Raw genomic sequence first — 17,419 nt, forward strand, 5'->3', positions numbered from 1 at the left:
AGGCATGCTGTAGTTTGAATTCTGGGTAGAAGAGATTTGACATTGAAGCTGATAGGCAGTTTCTAAAGCCCTATTTGGACGGGATTAGTTTAACATGGGGACGTGGGGGTGAAGTAATTTTTTCCTCAGGACGTCTGTAATATTAATGGCCATTTCGCACGGGATAAGACATCTCAGTAAAACTAGCAGAAGTGGGAGGAGTAACTCGCTTTACGCACAACGGTATCCTCCATGTAGTCATGTGTGTATGACGTTACTGTTATCACGTGAGCAAACACAACATGAGCGCATGTCTGAACTCCGTCTCCAATATATATGTGTGTTTTAATAAACAGTTAGGTCCAGTCTAACGATTCTGATTGGATTATGTTGGTAATAGACACGTTCCTAATGCTAAAATAAGTGTTGTGCCTCTAATAAGTGCTTTTGCTCTTCTTTTTGCTTTAAATGATATGCGGAAAATACTGGACGTTTGACACAGAGTTGTCCCAACACCAATAATGCAACCGAATGCTTCAAGCGCCTCCATGCTCACAAAATGCACTTTTTAAAAAACGTTTAAACCGTAAATGACGGAATTTTGCCATACATTTTTACAGCGGGTCTATTCGAACGGGATTAGTATTACCCAATGTCATTTTTCCAGACCTTTTTACAGAAGGTAAAAGTCTCTGTAATCTTCACTGACATTAGCCCTATTCGGACTGGATTTGTTTAACATGGGGACGTGGGGGTAAAGTAATTATTACCAGAGGTTCTCGGTGATTTTAGTCCCGTCCGAATGTGCCATCTCGGTAATCATTACGGACAATGTCAGTAAAGATTACCGAGACTTTTACCTTCTGTAAAAAGGTCTGGAAAAATGACCTCAGTTAATACTAATCCCGTTCGAATAGACCCACTGTAAAAATGTATGGTAAAATTCCGTCATTGCCTGTTTAAAAGTTAAACAAAGAGCACATTTTGCGACCTTGGAGGCGCTTGAAGCATTCGGTTGCGTTGTAGGTGGTGGGACAAATCTGTGGAAAATGTCCAGTATTTTCCGCATATCATTTAAAGCAAAAAGAAAATCAAAAGCACTTATTAGAGGCACAACACATTTTAGCTCTAGGAAAGTGTCTATTACCAACATAATCCAATCAGAATCGTTAGACTGGACCGAACTGTTTATTAAAACACACATATATATTGGAGACGGAGTTCAGACTGGCACTCAGGTTGTGTGTTTGCTCACGTTATAACGGTAACGTCATACACACATGACGTCAAGGAGGTGCGCGTAAAGCGAGTTACTCCTCCCACTTCTGCTAGTTTAACTGAGATGTCTTATCCCGTGCGAATTGGCCATTAATATTACAGACGTCCTGAGGTAAAATGACTTTACCCCCATGTCCCCATGTTAATCTAATCCCGTCCGAATAGGGCTTAAGTCCGTAATGATTACCGAGATGGCACATTCGGATGGAACTAAAATCACAGAGAACCTCTGGTAATAATTACTTCACCCCCACGTCCCCATGTTAAACTAATCCAGTCCGAATAGGGCTTAAGATCAATCAATCGATCTTAGAGGTTACTAGTGAGGCTGAAAAAATGTCAATCAATGCAAGCCTATTTTATCAGAATTTCAGAATTGTTGAATGCAAATTTTGGTGGTTTAATTATCTTGGAGAGGAAAACATTTCTTACGTTATCTTCTGTGCTTTTCTGACGTCTGGATCAGTGGCTGTATAAGTAACCAGTTCAGTACCAATCGCTAAATCTTCATGTTTGGTAATAACCTTCTCTTTTGGATTAAACTCTGGAGGCTCATTCACATCTAGAACATTCACCGTGACTGTGGCAGTGGAAGTGGGCAAAGACCCGACAAATGGATCATCGTTCTCAACAATCACAGACAGAATGTGTTGCTTGGTCTTCTCAAAGTCCAGGGGCTAAATGTGGAAGAGAAAGTGTATTTTACTAAAGGCAAATCATTATAACCAACTGCCTGTGCAAACACATGAGCAACACACAGTACCTTTACAGTGGTGATGATGCCCTCCAGCCGGCTGGGTCCAGTACTGACGTTGAAAAACCCGGCCTTGTCACCGCTAATAATCCGATATTTGGTTGACCAGGCCGGAGACCAAACTTCATCTCCATCAGTAACTGTGAGTGTGGCCACTACAGCTCCTACTTGATTCTCTGGGACGGATACAGTGTGCTAAAACAAAGAGATGTGTGGAGCATACAAGTATTAATAAAGTTAAAACACTTGTATATTTATGTTCAGAGTGTTATATTAATATATTACCGTGGTTTGCTCAAACTGAGGAGCGTTATCATTGCTGTCAGTCACAGTAATAACAGCTGTGCCAGTGGTTGACAAACCTTTTCCTTCCATGTCAGCAGCCACAACTGTCAAAGTGTATTTGGACCATTTCTGAAAGGGAAGATGATTTCACATGAGTTTGTTTACATTAACTTATCCTTCACCACTGCGAGATCATTCCTCAGATTTCTCACCTCTTTGTCCAAGCCTTCAGAATTCACAGAAATTCCTCCAGTAAAAGAGTTGATTTGAAACATGTTTGGATTTGGCAATTCTGGTTCTTGCTTGATTATTGAGTATCTGAGATCTGCATTGTAAGTCTCTGGATCATCTGCATCAGTGGCTGTGACGGTCATAAACTCCTGACCTTCAGAGAGAGAAGAATAAAGACTGATTAGGCAGAACGAGATGAAGAGGCTGAAACCATTTCACTGAGAAACTGCACCTACACCTACCTATTATATTAGCTTCAGGAACTTCTCCATTGAATGGATTTTGTGTAAAAATAGGAGGATTATCATTTGCATCCATCACATTTACAATAATTTCCATTGGACTTTCTGCTATAGAAGGCTCATCAGCTCCAGAGGCATGAGCGACAAGCTAAAGACAGGAGAAGAAATAAAGGCACGTTAAGAGGCAAATATCTGAGGTTGTTTGAAATTTGAATTGTTTATTAATATGTAATAAATGGTCCATGTTTGTTAGCTTTGAGACATGATTATGCAAGTTTACTCCTAACGAAAACTGACTGAATTTTTAGTAGATATTCAAATTACAATAAAATACAAAAAAGGCACACTCTGCAAATATAAAAAACAAACAAACAAAACAAAAATGGTTCTGTCATTTCTTGGGGCCTTTTATCCAATTAGCTGATCACAGCTTTTAAAGAATTAAGAATGAGCAGACAATCCAATGCTGAAATACACTAAGAACTAACTGTTGATTTTAAAAGGCACTAAATCAACTTACTCTGTATGAAGCTTTTGTTTCTCTGTCGAGTGGCCGAGTCACAGACACAAACCCAGAATGTTTGTCTATAATAAAAGTCCCCTTAGGGTCCAGATCGGCCCCTTCACCGGTGATCTTGAACTGCATCAGAATTTCTATAGAATAGTCCGACTTGATCTAAATACAGAAAGAAATAAGAATTAAGTCAATAACAGAAAAACCTCTTCTCAGCCATAACATTTTGAATGACTTTCACTCACCTGAGCCAGCTTTATTGGGAAAGGACCTTTGCTGTTCTCAAGTACACTGAACGGAGGAATAACCCAACCTCTCTTTGCTCTCCTCAGACCCGTCGAAGACTTTGGAAATGTCAGAACCAGATCATCAGAGAGAGACTCCATCTGGAAAGGCAAGTGAAAGGCAATGAGCAACAAAACATTTCTGTTAAGATTTAAAAAGAGCATGCAAGTTATCAAATATTTGGATAATTTTTGCATCTTCAGAATAATAATCCGAATGAACTTTATTGCCAGGCTTAAACACACACACACACACACACACACACACACACACACACACACACACACACACACACACACACACACACACACACACACACACACACACAAACACACACAGAGTGCCCCTAAACCTACCCATCAAAGGAAACAATCTGCATTTTTACATTTTCAATCATTTATTATGTTTATAAATCCATTTACATTGTGGGGAGCGCTGGCTGCTGATCTCAGGTTTATTGTGGGGACACAATGTAATATATTATCAAGTACACACACAATGTACCTGTGGACATACAGTTCCCAACCAAGAAATTTAGTGTAAAAACGGTGGATTGCATGTTTTGCATGCAAATACTGGTAAAACTGAAACATAAAAGTCTATGGAGTTTTCTTAATGTTAACAATAGCCAGTATTTTGAATCCTGCTGTACTTTGATTGACTGCATGTACCTTGTGAAGTTAAAAAAGTGTTATTATTTGATAGAATAATTCCATTTTGAGTCAGATTTCCATTGTTTTGGTAAAGTTCGTTTGTGCAGATAAAGATGTGTTCTGTTTTGTTAGTTAGTATATATTTAACAAAATATGTGATAAGAAAATTATCCATTTGGCTAACTGTGTTTTGTAGGTGTTAGTCTGTGTTAAGAGTTTTAAAAAAGTTTCTGAAGTATGGGTAAGTGCTTGTTAGCGATTGAAAAAAACTGTAATTATATAAAACACATCTGAATACCTCTTAAGCAAACTATGGAACATGAGCTGCTCTGAAGCAGGTTATGTTCATGGAGTGAATTGCTACATACCCTGAAAGTTACCTCCATTTTTAGAAACGAAAATTGAGGATGTCTGCTAACTTACAATTAAACATATGTATAGCCCCTTTCACACTGCACGTCGGACCCGCAATATTCCCGGAACATCGCCGGGTCGCCTTCTGTGTGAAAGCAACCACGTCCCGACATTGATTACCGAATTCGACCCGGGACGAGCGCTGTGTGAACAAAAGCCGAAACTAATGCCGCAACGTGTACGTAGTTATCGTGCGACTCCTAGGGCTTGTTTTTTCAATAACACAACCCTGCAGTGCCAGAAGAGCTAGTCGGTGTTTTAAACGCAGAGAGTGTTCGTATACAAAAGAAACTAAAATTAAACAAGCAGAAATGAGCGCAAACTGGACACAAGTCGAGACCACGGAGCTCCTTACTATCCGCGCTGAAGCGGAGATCGCTCGCCGTTATACGTCACATCCGGATGTCACGTGTCAACTCGACCCGGGACCGTTACGGGTTGTGTGTGAAAGCGCACATATTACGGTATTTCGCTGGCAGTGTGAATGGACCAAATCTAGCGGCCCGGGAACAAATGCCGGGTCGCATTATCCGTGTATTTGCCGGAATCGCAGTGTGAAAGGGGCTTTTGTCACATAACCTGCTTTCTGGAATACCCTGTTCTCAATCATGGCCTTACTGTAACACTGGGTGAACTCAACAACGAGGGAGAACTTCCAAATGCAGGGTAAGACTTCATAAAAATAAGAGTCAAAATAATAACAAAAACACCAGGGGAACACAAGGCACAGAACTGAGAACACTAAGCAAACAGTCATACTACAAGGGCAAAAAACTGACAATCAACACAGGAAACACTGAGGGTTATATACACAAGATAACAGAGGGCTAATGAGGAACAGGTGTGAGAAATTAATAAGGCAAACAAACAAGGCAGCAATAGAAACAAAAGCAAACAGGAAGCTTGTGCTGTACTGACAGCAGTTTCTTGAAGGAACATGCTAGTACCTGTGAAGAATAGATATCCATGTGATGGTCCTCATGATGGTGAACTCGCTCAACTCTGACAGATACTGTGTGTTTCTTGCCACTGGCGTCCCAAGCATGCACAGAAAACACCTTGTGGCCTTCATGAAGAGTCACTTGTTTCTTGAGTGTTACAGTCCCATCCTTGTTCACATCAAACCACTTGTCAATGGACTGAAAGTGCATTCTTGTACTTCCATTGCATGTATTGAAAATTACTGTCAGAAAAAGACATTCAATTGGCACAATAAGCATCTTGTCACATGTAAACCTGGTTCCCTATATCGAGGGAACTTAGAACTGCGTCGAAACGACGAATTTGTGGATGCTCCCTAAGCATCAACGCATCTGAAGTATGAATGAAACTAGTCCAATCCTGATTGGTATTACGTCATGACGTAGATGTGACGGCATACCCGGAAGCTATAAAGGGGAGCCCGGCGCATTGTAGTGTCAGTTATTGCTCTTCAGCATAACGCTCTGTGTGTGTTTGAAAGACTGTCTGTATATTTATTGTTGTTTGTCCCTATATATATATTTTAAAAAAGACTGTCATAAAGAGAATAATGGCGACCGAATTCAAGAGGTGTGTGCACCCCTGTCCCTGGTTCATTTCGGGAGTGGACACACGCTCTCTTTGTGTTCAGTGCCTGGACATTCAGCATGCTCATGCGGCTCTCAAGGGAGCCACCTGCAGTCATTGTGAGCTGCTGACGCTCAGGGTGCTGCGGTGTAGGTTGGCGGTCTTTGACGAGGCCGGCCAACCACGTGAGCCCCGTGGTTCTGGGCCCGCGGCCGCCGAAGCAGCCCGGCGTCGCAGATCATGGGGCTCCCAACTGGATTTTTCAGCGGAGATTGAGACTGCCGAGGCACTTTCTCAATCTTCCTCTGACAGTTCAGAGGTTCTCCCACCTCATGTGGAAGCCCGCGAAGCGGCTTCTTCTCCCGGGGTGGAGAATCCGATGTTGATCCTCTCCGGGTCCGAGGAGATAGATAGAGAGAGAGATAGAAGTTTATTTGTCATAACAAATGTACAAGTACACTGCATGAAATGTGTCTTTGGAGCAAGCCTCCGGGCTGCAGCCATTTACCAGCGCTGCCACACGCTCTCCGAAGAAAAAAATGCAGATTTTGCAAAGCATAGCATACGTACATACAAGAAACACAACATAACATAACACAGCACACGTGGTCACGTGATGGAATTTTTTGTTTGGATTTGGTAAGGGAGGAAGGGGGGAAGAGGCAGACGGATGTAGGGGGGGATCGGGGTGGGTGTGTATGGTGCGAGTAAGAGTCTGAGATTGTGTTGTGAGAATGTCAGCCATAACTTAAGATGTTTACAGTTCAGTTCTGTGGCTTGCCCTTGAAGGGAGATAAGGCAGTGCACGGGGAACGATAGCAGACCCAGCTGTCAAGCTGACCTCCCAACCGAGAGAAAGGGAGAAGGTGGGGGTTGCAGGGTGAAATGAAGCAATTTTAATCCATTTTAGTTGATCTTCGGTAATTTGTCCGGATCATAATCAATCAATCAGTCACTGATCCTCAGTGTTCCTGGCGCACGTCCGGTTCGTGGAGTGACTTGGACATTTCGTCCAATTTCATACCCAGACCGGTCATAATCCGTAGAAGTTCACCAGTCTGTCCTCCGATGGTGTCCACTCTTTTCTGTGTCTCCACAGTCCGAGCTGAGATGTAACGGTTCAGTTCATCGATCTGTTAATCCGGACGAGATTAACAACCAGGCGGGTGGAGCGGGACATATGTCACCACCTCATCCACCCGCCCAAGAGGAGGTTAATCGAGGTGCTGACTTAGGTGACTGAGGCTCAGAGACCTCGCCGGGGCTTGCCGTTTTTTCCGGACCTGCATAATGAGTTGTGCAGGTCCTGGAACAGGCCATATTCCACGTGTATTTCCAACCCCCCAGTGTTAGATTATGCGAACGTTCTGGGGCTGCGTGTGGCCGGCTACGGGACAATGCTGCGGGTGGATGATGCTCTCGCGAGTTATCTGTCACCCGAACCGGCATCGTCCCTAAAAGCCCCGGTACTGCCCACCGAGCCATGCAGGGACACATCGACGTTGGTGGACAGGGCATATATGGTGGAGGGGGTCGGGCTGGTAGTTCCCTGCACACATTATCTATTCTGCAGGCGTACCAGGCCAACCTCCTAAAAGAGCTTGACGAGGGTAAGGGTCCCTCTCCAGAGGACATCCTCGAGCTGAGAAAGGCTGCTGATTTCTCTCTCCGCGTCACCAAGAAGACGGCCCATGCCATCGGCCGCTCCATGGCCTCAATGGTGACCGTGGAGAGACATTTATGGTTAAATCTATCAGGGATGAAGGAGAAAGATAAAACTTTTCTCCTGGATTCCCCGATCTCGCCTTCTGGCCTGTTAGGCGACGCCGTTAATTCGGTCGTCGACAGGTTTCAGGAGGCGAGGAAACAATCAGCCGCCTTTCGACAGTTCCTCTCTCGTCGGCCAAAGTGTGGGAAGGCAGCCACCAGTGGGCAGCTTCAGCCGTCAGCCAGCTCCTCGCACCGAAAGGTGCAAAAAGAGAGTGTCGCCTCTAGAGCCCCTCCTCCGGGAGCCTGGCAACAGAGGAGGCGCTCTCACCAGCAGGCTTCTGTGCAAAAGGGCGATCTAAGGAACATCCTTCTCGCTAAAAAGGCTGCTGGGAAGAAGTCTTAGCTGCGGTGGGACATCTAAGAGCGCCTCTCGCGCATCACTCTCGGTGGGAAACGATATGGTAATCCCGCCGTCACCGACGCTTCGGGCCACATCGTTTTCTCACGGGCACGTCGCCTCGAGAAATACCTGCGACTAGGCAGCATGAGTGTCCAAATACCGAAAATCGTATTCTGCTCTCTGCCGGGCATCCGCCTCAGTGAGTGAAAAACGAGGTTCATTTAACACCCGAGAACAGCCTCGAGAGGCTGATTCCCTTAGTAGGTTATCTCGCCGCATGGAAATGCCTTCCGAATATATCCACATGGGTCCTGCGTACTGTAGAAATAGGGTACAGAGCAGGTTTGGGTAATGGAACAAGAAGTAGAATCCTTGCTGACATAGGGAGCCATAGAATGGGTCCCACCGTCAGAGAGGGAGGCTGAGTTCTACAGCTAGTACTTTATAGTTCCAAAAAAGGATGGAGGGCTTCGGCCGATTTTAGATCTGAGGTATCTGAACCGGTCTCTGAGGAGATTCAGGTTCAAGATGTTGACAATTCCCACCATCGTGAGTCAGATCCAGCCCAAGGACTGGTTCGTCACGATAGATTTTTAAAGACGCCTATTTTCATGTCTCCATCCTTCCTTGCCACAGGAAGCTTCCGAAATTCGCTTTTGGGGCGAAGCGTACCAAAATCGGGTGCTTCCGTTCGGTCTACCTCTTTCCCCTCGCACATTCACCAAATGCATGGATGCAGCTCTGGCTCCACTGAGACTTCAGGGCATCTGTGTACTGAATTATATTGACGACTGGCTAATATTGGCTCAGTCGTACGAGATGGCAGTTCGACATCGAGATGTATTTCTAGCACATATTCAATGCTTGGGGCTGAGACTCAACACGAAAAAGAGCATGTTGACGCCAATCCAGAAAACGAGATTTCTGGGAATAATATGGGATTCTGTTTCGATGCGGGCGCAACTGTCCCCCGCATGAATCAAGACTGTTCTGGCGATAGTCTCAAGAATAAGGCTGGGCCAAAGCATCACTGTAAAACGCTTCCAGATAGTTTTGGGGCATCTAGCAGCAGCGTCCAACATCATTCCGTTCGGCCTGCTACACATGAGGGCCCTACAGTTGTGGCTGAAGACCAAAGGGTTTTCCCCCAGAGGGAACCCGTTCGATATGATCAGTCACGCACAAATGCATTCGTGCTCTAGGTATATGGAAGAAAGTTTGGTTTCTGTCCCAAGGACCAGTGCTGGGAGCATACTGTTGCTGGAACATCAACAGATGCCTCCCTCACTGGTTGGGGCACGGTCATTGAAGGCCGCTTTGCGAGGGGTCCATGGGAGGACAGTCATTCCACCAGGCACAAATCCGGGCACCACGTTCTGGTCCGTTCGGACAATATGGCAGTCGTGGCGTACCTAAACCGCAAGGGGGGTTGAGATTGCGCCCCCTATGCAAATTGGCGCATCTCATTCTCCGCTGGTCACAAGGGAAACTGTTATCCATCAGGGCAATGTATATCCCAGGGATACAGAAACAGGGGGCAGACATACTGTCGAGGCAGGGGCTGAGGCCCGGGGAATGGCGGCTCCACCCGGAGGTGGTGGAGTCGATATGCAGGAGGTTTGGCCCAGTGGAAGTGGATCTGTTCACGTCTCGAGAGACGTCCCGCTGTCCACTGTGGTTCTCCCTCACTCATCCAGCTCCGCTGGGGTTGTATGCCCTGGTACAGGCATGGCCGAGGCTGCGTCTGTACGCATTTCCCCCTATCGCTCTGCTCCCAGGGGTCCTGGAGAGAGTTCAGCAACAAGGAGTCAGTCTCCTTCTGGTGGCTCCTCGTTGGCCGACTCGAGTATGGTTCTCGGATATAATAGCTCTGCTGGTGGGTCTCTTGTGGCAGGTCCCTCTGGGGAGGGACTTCCTATCGCAGGCAGGGGGCACAATATTTCACCCCCGCCCCGAAATATGGAACCTCTCAGGGGCCAGATAGAGGAGGGATTACCAGCAGATGTTATAGAGACCCTACTTAGTTCTAGGGCCCCGTCTACAAGGAGATTGCACAGCCTCAAGTGGAATGTCTTCATCACTTGGTGTAGAGAACGTGAGGTGGACACAATTAACTGCCTAGTGGCTTCAGTGTTGGAGTTCCTCCAAAATCGATTCACTGCAGGGCTTACCCCGTCCACACTTAAGGTGTATGTGGCAGCTATTGGAGCTTTCCACGCTCCGTTAAGTGATGGGCCTTTGGTTAGGCACCATTTGGTTGTGCGTTTCCTCCGTGGGGCACGGAGAATGAGGCCTGTATTCTGTACCAGAGTACCGACATGGGATCTAGCAGTGGTACTCGAGGGTCTGGCTGAGGCCCCCTTCGAACCACTGGAGTCGGTGGAAACCAAGAATCTGACGCTTAAAGTGGCGTTCCTCCTAGCTATCACTTCTCTTAGGAGAGTGGGGGATCTTCAAGCGTTGGCCATTACGCCAACCTGCTTGGAGTTTTCCCCCCGGAGGAGTTAAAGCCGTACTGCACCCTAGACCTGGCTACGTGCCTAAGGTCCCGTCCAGTGTGGTCAGGTCCTTGGTCCTTCAGGCATTTCATCCCCCGCCCCACGTGACGGCGGAAGAAGGGAGACTGTTCTTCTTGTGCCCGGTTCGGGCCTTGAGGGTTTATCTGGAAAGGCCAGCTCAGTGGAGGAAATCAGACCAGCTGTTGTGTGTATTGTGTTTTGGCTCACCCAAGAAAGGGTTGCCTGCATCAACCCCTACTATCAGTAATTGGATTGTGCAGGCTATAGCTTTGGCATATCAGGTGCAAAATCTGCCTTCACCTATAGCCTTGAGGGCCCATTCCACCAGGGCCTCCTCGGTGGCCCTTCTCTCCGGAGTCCCTATGCAGGACATCTGTGAAGCGGCCAGTTGGGCTACTCAGCACATGTTTATAAGATTTTACAGCTTACACCTCCCTGCAACACCTGGCGGCAGGGTACTCCAGTCCTAATTGTGCCTGGTCCCCTTTATAGCTTCCGGGTATGCTGTCACATCTACGTCATGACTGGACTAGATTCAGGATTGGAGTAGTTTCATTCATACTTCAGATGCGTTGAGCATCCCCAAATTCGTTGCTTCGACGCAGTGCTCGTTCCCTCTCAGGGAACAAGGGTTATATACATAACCCGAGACGTTCTCTGAGTGGGAAACAAGATGCTGTGTCAGTAGCTGATGCTATGGGAACACACTCTGTGACAATGATCTGAAATATTGTTGTCAAAAATACCAGAACATCAACTTCATGATTAGCCAGTAAAAAAGGGTTGCCAAGTCAATACTTTTTAAAAACGTAATGATACCAGCTTTTCTGTTCTGTAGTCATTAACACGTGTGTCCACTTCATGGTTACGACGAGAACAATGTCCCAGGAAATTCTAACAAAATATGGTCAGATAAATTGCTTCCTGAATAAGAAACATCTGAAGAACAATGGCATGTATTTTTGAGGCACAGGTGATGCAGTGTTTTGGATGGTGGAGCTAGTGTCATCAGTCAAGAAATTGGTGTGATTCTATACAAGCTTCAGACAATTGTTGAACTCATAGCATCAACTACTCATGAAGCATCATTGATATACATCATTAATTAACACTTATTGTGAGCTTCAATGCAGCTGTAACGTGTATGCAGGGATGAAGCTCAGTGAAGCTGAGTGTGTTCAATCAACACTGATGAAAGCAAATTTAGTAGATACAATACATGTATAAAATGTAATGAAATGTTCAAATCACAGTTAAGATCTCATTGCGTAGACAAATTAGTTAACCAAATTCTAAACTTTTACTGTTAATTTGCTTCAGTTTTTAGTTTAAAGAGATCAGCCTACCTCTTCCTAGTCGTTCTCCTTGGTGAAGGTCATCTTTGTCCACTTTAAAAACCAGCAACTCCGACTCAAAGCCAGGTGTACATGAAGACCCCCCCGCATAGTCACACAAAAATGCCTAATTTGAAACAATATTAAATCTCTTTATGTAACATATATACACTTGAAATGCAAGGTATTTTTATTATTAATCACTTCCAGCACAACTGCATTCCTTTTTACTTTGGCACAAAACTTCTTTCAAATGACATGAATTCTTGTCTCACTCGGATACAAACATGATGTACTGATGGAGTTTTGGTTCCTTGCCACTTTTGCCTTTGGCTTGATCAATTGGGGACACTAAAATTTCGATCTAAGTTTTTCAACTAAATATCCAAATAAAATTATTTTTTTAGGTCTTAATTAATTGTATAGCCTATAATACTGATCTGCCAACATTGTCACTATCTAAAAAAAATTAAATAAGCTGATAACATCACTGTTTTCTCCGGAGCTGCTGTACAACTGAATCAAATTCTGTTGCATTATTTTCCTGTTTAATACTGTGAAGCTGCTTTGAAACAACCGTCATTGTAAAAGCACTATATAAGTAAAGTTGACTTGACTTAATATAAAAACAGCCTTAACTCTATGTAATTACAGGCCAGTTTGCACATTTACATACTTTTCTCAAGTCGTTCAAGTTCAAAATTAAACTAAATTCAAAAACATCTGCAAGCAGCAATTATTGGGGCCAGCCATGCCAATAAGGCTGGGAGCATCAGACCAACTGCAACACTTTGCCAAAGCATAGTTCAGCATAGTCATTTTTGGCATATTTCCTCAAATCTGTCGCTGTGGCATAAAAAAACACAAAAACGTCTCGGTTACGTATGTAACCCTCGTTCCCTGAAGGAGGGAACGGAGACGTACGTCAGAACTGAACCGACGAATGGGATCTTACTTTAGAGACCAATCCTACTTCGAGCATCTAACAACGAGCCAATGAAATTTGGCATGCGATCACGCATTCCACGCTCCGCCCCGCAGCGCGGGTATAAATAGGAAGTGGAATGGTAGATCAGCGCTTTTCCTACTGAGGAGCCGAAAGGTGACCGGACTCCCAGCGGAAGCACAGCATCTGGCGACGGGACGTACGTCTCCGTTCCCTCCTTCAGGGAACGAGGGTTACATACGTAACCGAGACGTTCCCTTTCAGTCGGTCACGTTCGACGTACGTCAGAACTGAACCGACGAATGGGATCCCTATGGAAAACGCCAGGATGCTGGCCCTTCCAGCGTCCTGCTTGAGCGCACTGCACCGTCTAGTATGGTACGGAAGTCAGGGCTCCAAGCAGGGAGTACAGTCACTGCTGTTTCTGCAAGACCCACTCAGAATGACTATTGGATAACGCTGGGAAAGCGTGCCTACCTCGTACTTGAGAGAGAGGGTACGCTGCGGGGCCACGTCCTTCAGGGAAGGAGAGGTGGCAGAATACACATAAGGACTAACCTGGCAGGGTAGTGCAACATATGGCAGTCTCTGGGGTGGTTCCAGCCTGATTGAAGGGGGGAAAGAACACGCCCAGAGACGACAGAGCGGGCTCTGTCGAGGGAAAGACACGGGGCTAGCCCGAAGGGTAGCTGATACCGTGGAAGAATACACATATGGGGTTGCCGTGAGGGAACCGCTACATATGGAACCCAGCCTACAGCCACGTTTCACAAGCATACGGGTGCAGGCCTGGCGTCAGACGGTCCGCAACGTCTGACACCGGAGGGGTGACGGAGGAGCTCGACAGGGTTAGCCGGTTTCCCGGGGAACACAACTGGAGACAATAGACGCACGTATCCGGCCCAGAGGGCGGGAGTGGCGTTTCGCAAGCCGACACTTAGAACGGGCACTTAGCGCTCCTGGCCACTGGGGGCGAGGATGCGGGAAGATACCGGCTCTACACGTAAGCTATAGAATCTAGCAAACGTGTTAGGTGTCGCCCAGCCCGCAGCTCTACATATGTCTGTCAGCGAGGCGCCTTGCGCCAGCGCCCAGGAAGAAGCAACACTCCGAGTGGAGTGAGCTCTTACACCGAACGGGCAAGGCACGTCTTGGGACTGGTAGGCCAAGACTATAGCATCCACTATCCAGTGGGCTAACCTCTGCTTGGAGACAGCCTTTCCCTTCTGCTGGCCTCCGTAACAGACGAAGAGTTGCTCTGAGGTCCGAAGGCTTTGGGTCCGGTCAACGTAAGCGCGAAGAGCGCGGACCGGACACAGCAAAGCCAGGGCTGGGTCTGCCTCCTCCGAAGGCAGCGCTTGCAGGTTCACCACCTGATCCCGGAAGGGAGTGGTAGGAACCTTGGGCACATATCCGGGCCGGGGTCTCAGGACGACGTGAGAGTTACCTGGCCCGAACTCTAGGCACGATTCGTTGACCGAAAGTGCATGCAGGTCCCCTACCCTCTTGATCGAGGCCAAAGCCGTCAGGAGCACTGTCTTCATTGACAAGATCTTAAGCTCACAAGACGCCAAAGGCTCGAAGGGAGGGCTCTGAAGTGCTCTGAGCACTAGAGCTAAGTCCCAAGAGGGTATCGAGGATGGACGAGGAGGATTTAGTCTCCTCGCACCTCTGAGGAACCTGACGATTAGGTCGTGCTTCCCCACGGACTTACCTTCTACTACATCATGGTACGCTGCTATTGCTGCAGCATATACCTTGAGGGTGGAGGGAGACAGCCTTCTCTCCAACCCATCTTGCAGGAAGGAAAGCACGACTCTGATCGAACACCTTCGGGGGTCTTCCCGGCGGGAAGCGCACCACTCAACGAACAGGTTCCACTTCAGAGCATAGAGGCGCCTCGTAGAGGGGGCTCTAGCTGAAGCGATGGTATCTACGACAGCTTGTGGTAGTCCATCTAGAACCTCCGCGTCCCGTCCAGGGACCAGACATGAAGATTCCAGAGGTCTGGACGCGGGTGCCATAGCGTGCCCCGTCCCTGAGAAAGAAGGTCCTTCCTCAGGGGAATCGGCCAAGGAGGGGCTGTCGCGAGGAGTGTGAGTTCCGGGAACCAGGTCCGGTTGGGCCAATACGGCGCAACTAACAAGACCTGCTCCTCGTCCTCCCTGACCTTGCACAGAGTCTGTGCAAGAAGGCTCACTGGGGGAAACGCATACTTGCGTAGGTCCCGGGGCCAGCTGTGCGCCAGTGCATCTGTGCCGAGGGTACCCCCGGTCAGGGAATAGTACCACTGGCAATGGGTCGAGTCCGGAGAGGCAAACAGGTCGACCTGTGCGGCTCCGAACTGGTCCCATATCAGCTGGACCGCCTGGGGGTGGAGTCGCCACTCTCCCGGAGGTGTCGGCTGACGAGAGAGCTCGTCGGCTGTCTGGTTCAGCACACCAGGGACATGAATGGCCCGAAGCGACCTCAGCTGCTTCTGACTCCACAGGAGGAGGTGGCGGGCGAGTTGGAGCAGACGACGGGAGCGTAGACCACCCTGACGGTTGATGTACGCAACGGCCGTGGTGCTGTCCGTACGGACCAGTACATGCTTGCCACGCAGCGGCCCCTTGAGGCGGCGGAGTGCCAGATGTACTGCCAGTAACTCGAGGCAATTGATATGCCAATGCAATTGCGGCCCCGTCCACAGACCAGCAACTGCATGCCCGTTGTACGTGGCCCCCCAGCCCGTGGTGGAGGCATCCGTGAATAGCACAGCATGCCTGGACACTTGTTCTAGGGGCACCCCGGCCCGGAGAAACGAAGTGCTGGACCACGGGCTGAAGGTTTGGCGGCAGTAAGGAGTCACTGGGACCCGGTACTGACCGCTCTGCCACGCCCACCTCGGGACTCGGCCATTGAGCCAGCGTTGAAGCGGTCTCATATGAAGCAATCCGAGCGGCGTGACCGCGGCTGCAGATGCCATATGCCCCAGGAGCCTCTGAAAGAATTTCAGTGGGACCGCTGTCCTGCTCTTGAACATATTCAAGCAGTTCAACACCGACTGGACTCGCTCCTCGGTGAGGCGCGCCGTCCGGTTGACCGAGTCCAGCTCCATACCGAGATAAGAGATCCTCTGTGTGGGACAGAGTTTGCTCTTCTCTCGGTTGACCCGAAGGCCCAACTGGCTGAGGTGACTGAGCACCAGGTCCCTGTGTTCGCACAACTGGTCCTTCGACTGGGCTAGGATCAGCCAATCGTCGAGGTAGTTGAGAATCCGAACGCCGCGTTCTCTGAGTGGAACAATGGCTGCCTCCGCGACCTTCGTAAAGACGCGGGGCGACAGGGACAGCCCGAAGGGCAGGACCTTGTACTGATATGCTTTCCCCTCGAACGCAAAGCGTAGGAACGGTCTGTGTCGAGGGAGAATAGACACATGGAAGTACGCGTCCTTCAGGTCGATCGCTGCAAACCAATCCTGGGGACGGATGCATTGGAAAATGCGTTTCTGCGTCAACATCCTGAACGGGAGCTTGTGCAGGGCCCGATTCAGAACTCGCAGGTCCAGGATTGGCCGTAACCCACCCCCTTTCTTGGGCACAATGAAGTAGGGGCTGTAAAACCCCGTCTTCATATCGGCTGGAGGAACCGGCTCGATCGCGTCCTTCGCCAGTAGGACCTCGATCTCTGACCGCAAGACTTGAGCATCGCTGCTTCGCACGGAGGTGAAGAGGATGCCCTTGTACTTGGGTGGCCGGCGTGCGAACTGAATCGCGTAGCCGAGTCTGATGGTACGGATGAGCCAGCGAGACGGCCTGGGGAGACCTAGCCAGGCCCCCAGAGACCGTACAAGCGGGACCAACGGCACCACAGACGTGCCCGGGGTGGGGCAGCGAAGCGGAGTACTCTGGCCCGACTCGGGAGGCCCGGAGGCGGCCCGTAGTGTTGCCTGAGCACTCCTGGTTTGGACAGAGAGTGGGTGAGAAGGCCCGGGGGCGTCCTCGGAGCCCACTCTGCTGTCCACTGCCCGGAGGCAGGGAAGTGAAGCACTCAGCCCCGACCCGGAAGGCCCGTGGGCGGCCCGGAGTGTTGACTGAGTGCTCACAAGAGAGGCAGTGTGTGGGTGAGAAGGCCCGGGGGCGTCCTCGAGGCCCACACAGCTGCCCCCTGGCGACGGGAGGGTAGGAAAGGAGTGACAAGGCCCGTGGGCGTCGCACACTGCCAACCTGACCCTCTTGGGGCCCAGAGAGAGAGGAAATTGCTCTTTTGGTGAAAATGTGGGTACCGCTGGACTCCGGAGAGCCAGCGGCAGAGATGTTGTGACCAGTGTTGCCCCCCCGGTCCT

General features: G+C 48.5%; 1 protein-coding gene across 1 annotated transcript in view; it reads right to left on the minus strand.

Moving 5' to 3' along the window:
* LOC137084890 (cadherin-1-like) overlaps positions 1–17,419 on the minus strand; it is a 39,597-nt gene that overhangs the window by 1,400 nt on the left and 20,778 nt on the right. The window contains exons 2-10 of the mRNA XM_067451471.1: positions 12,159–12,273; positions 5,583–5,818; positions 3,529–3,669; positions 3,290–3,445; positions 2,770–2,917; positions 2,509–2,681; positions 2,297–2,425; positions 2,021–2,206; positions 1,690–1,934 (exon numbers count right to left, since the gene is read on the minus strand). Of these exons, the coding sequence (XP_067307572.1) occupies positions 1,690–1,934; positions 2,021–2,206; positions 2,297–2,425; positions 2,509–2,681; positions 2,770–2,917; positions 3,290–3,445; positions 3,529–3,669; positions 5,583–5,818; positions 12,159–12,273 (1,529 nt within the window). The remainder of the gene's footprint in view (positions 1–1,689; positions 1,935–2,020; positions 2,207–2,296; positions 2,426–2,508; positions 2,682–2,769; positions 2,918–3,289; positions 3,446–3,528; positions 3,670–5,582; positions 5,819–12,158; positions 12,274–17,419) is intronic.

The sequence above is a fragment of the Pseudorasbora parva genome, chromosome 1 (assembly GCF_024679245.1).
Source record: "Pseudorasbora parva isolate DD20220531a chromosome 1, ASM2467924v1, whole genome shotgun sequence".
NCBI classification, from domain to species: domain Eukaryota; kingdom Metazoa; phylum Chordata; class Actinopteri; order Cypriniformes; family Gobionidae; genus Pseudorasbora; species Pseudorasbora parva.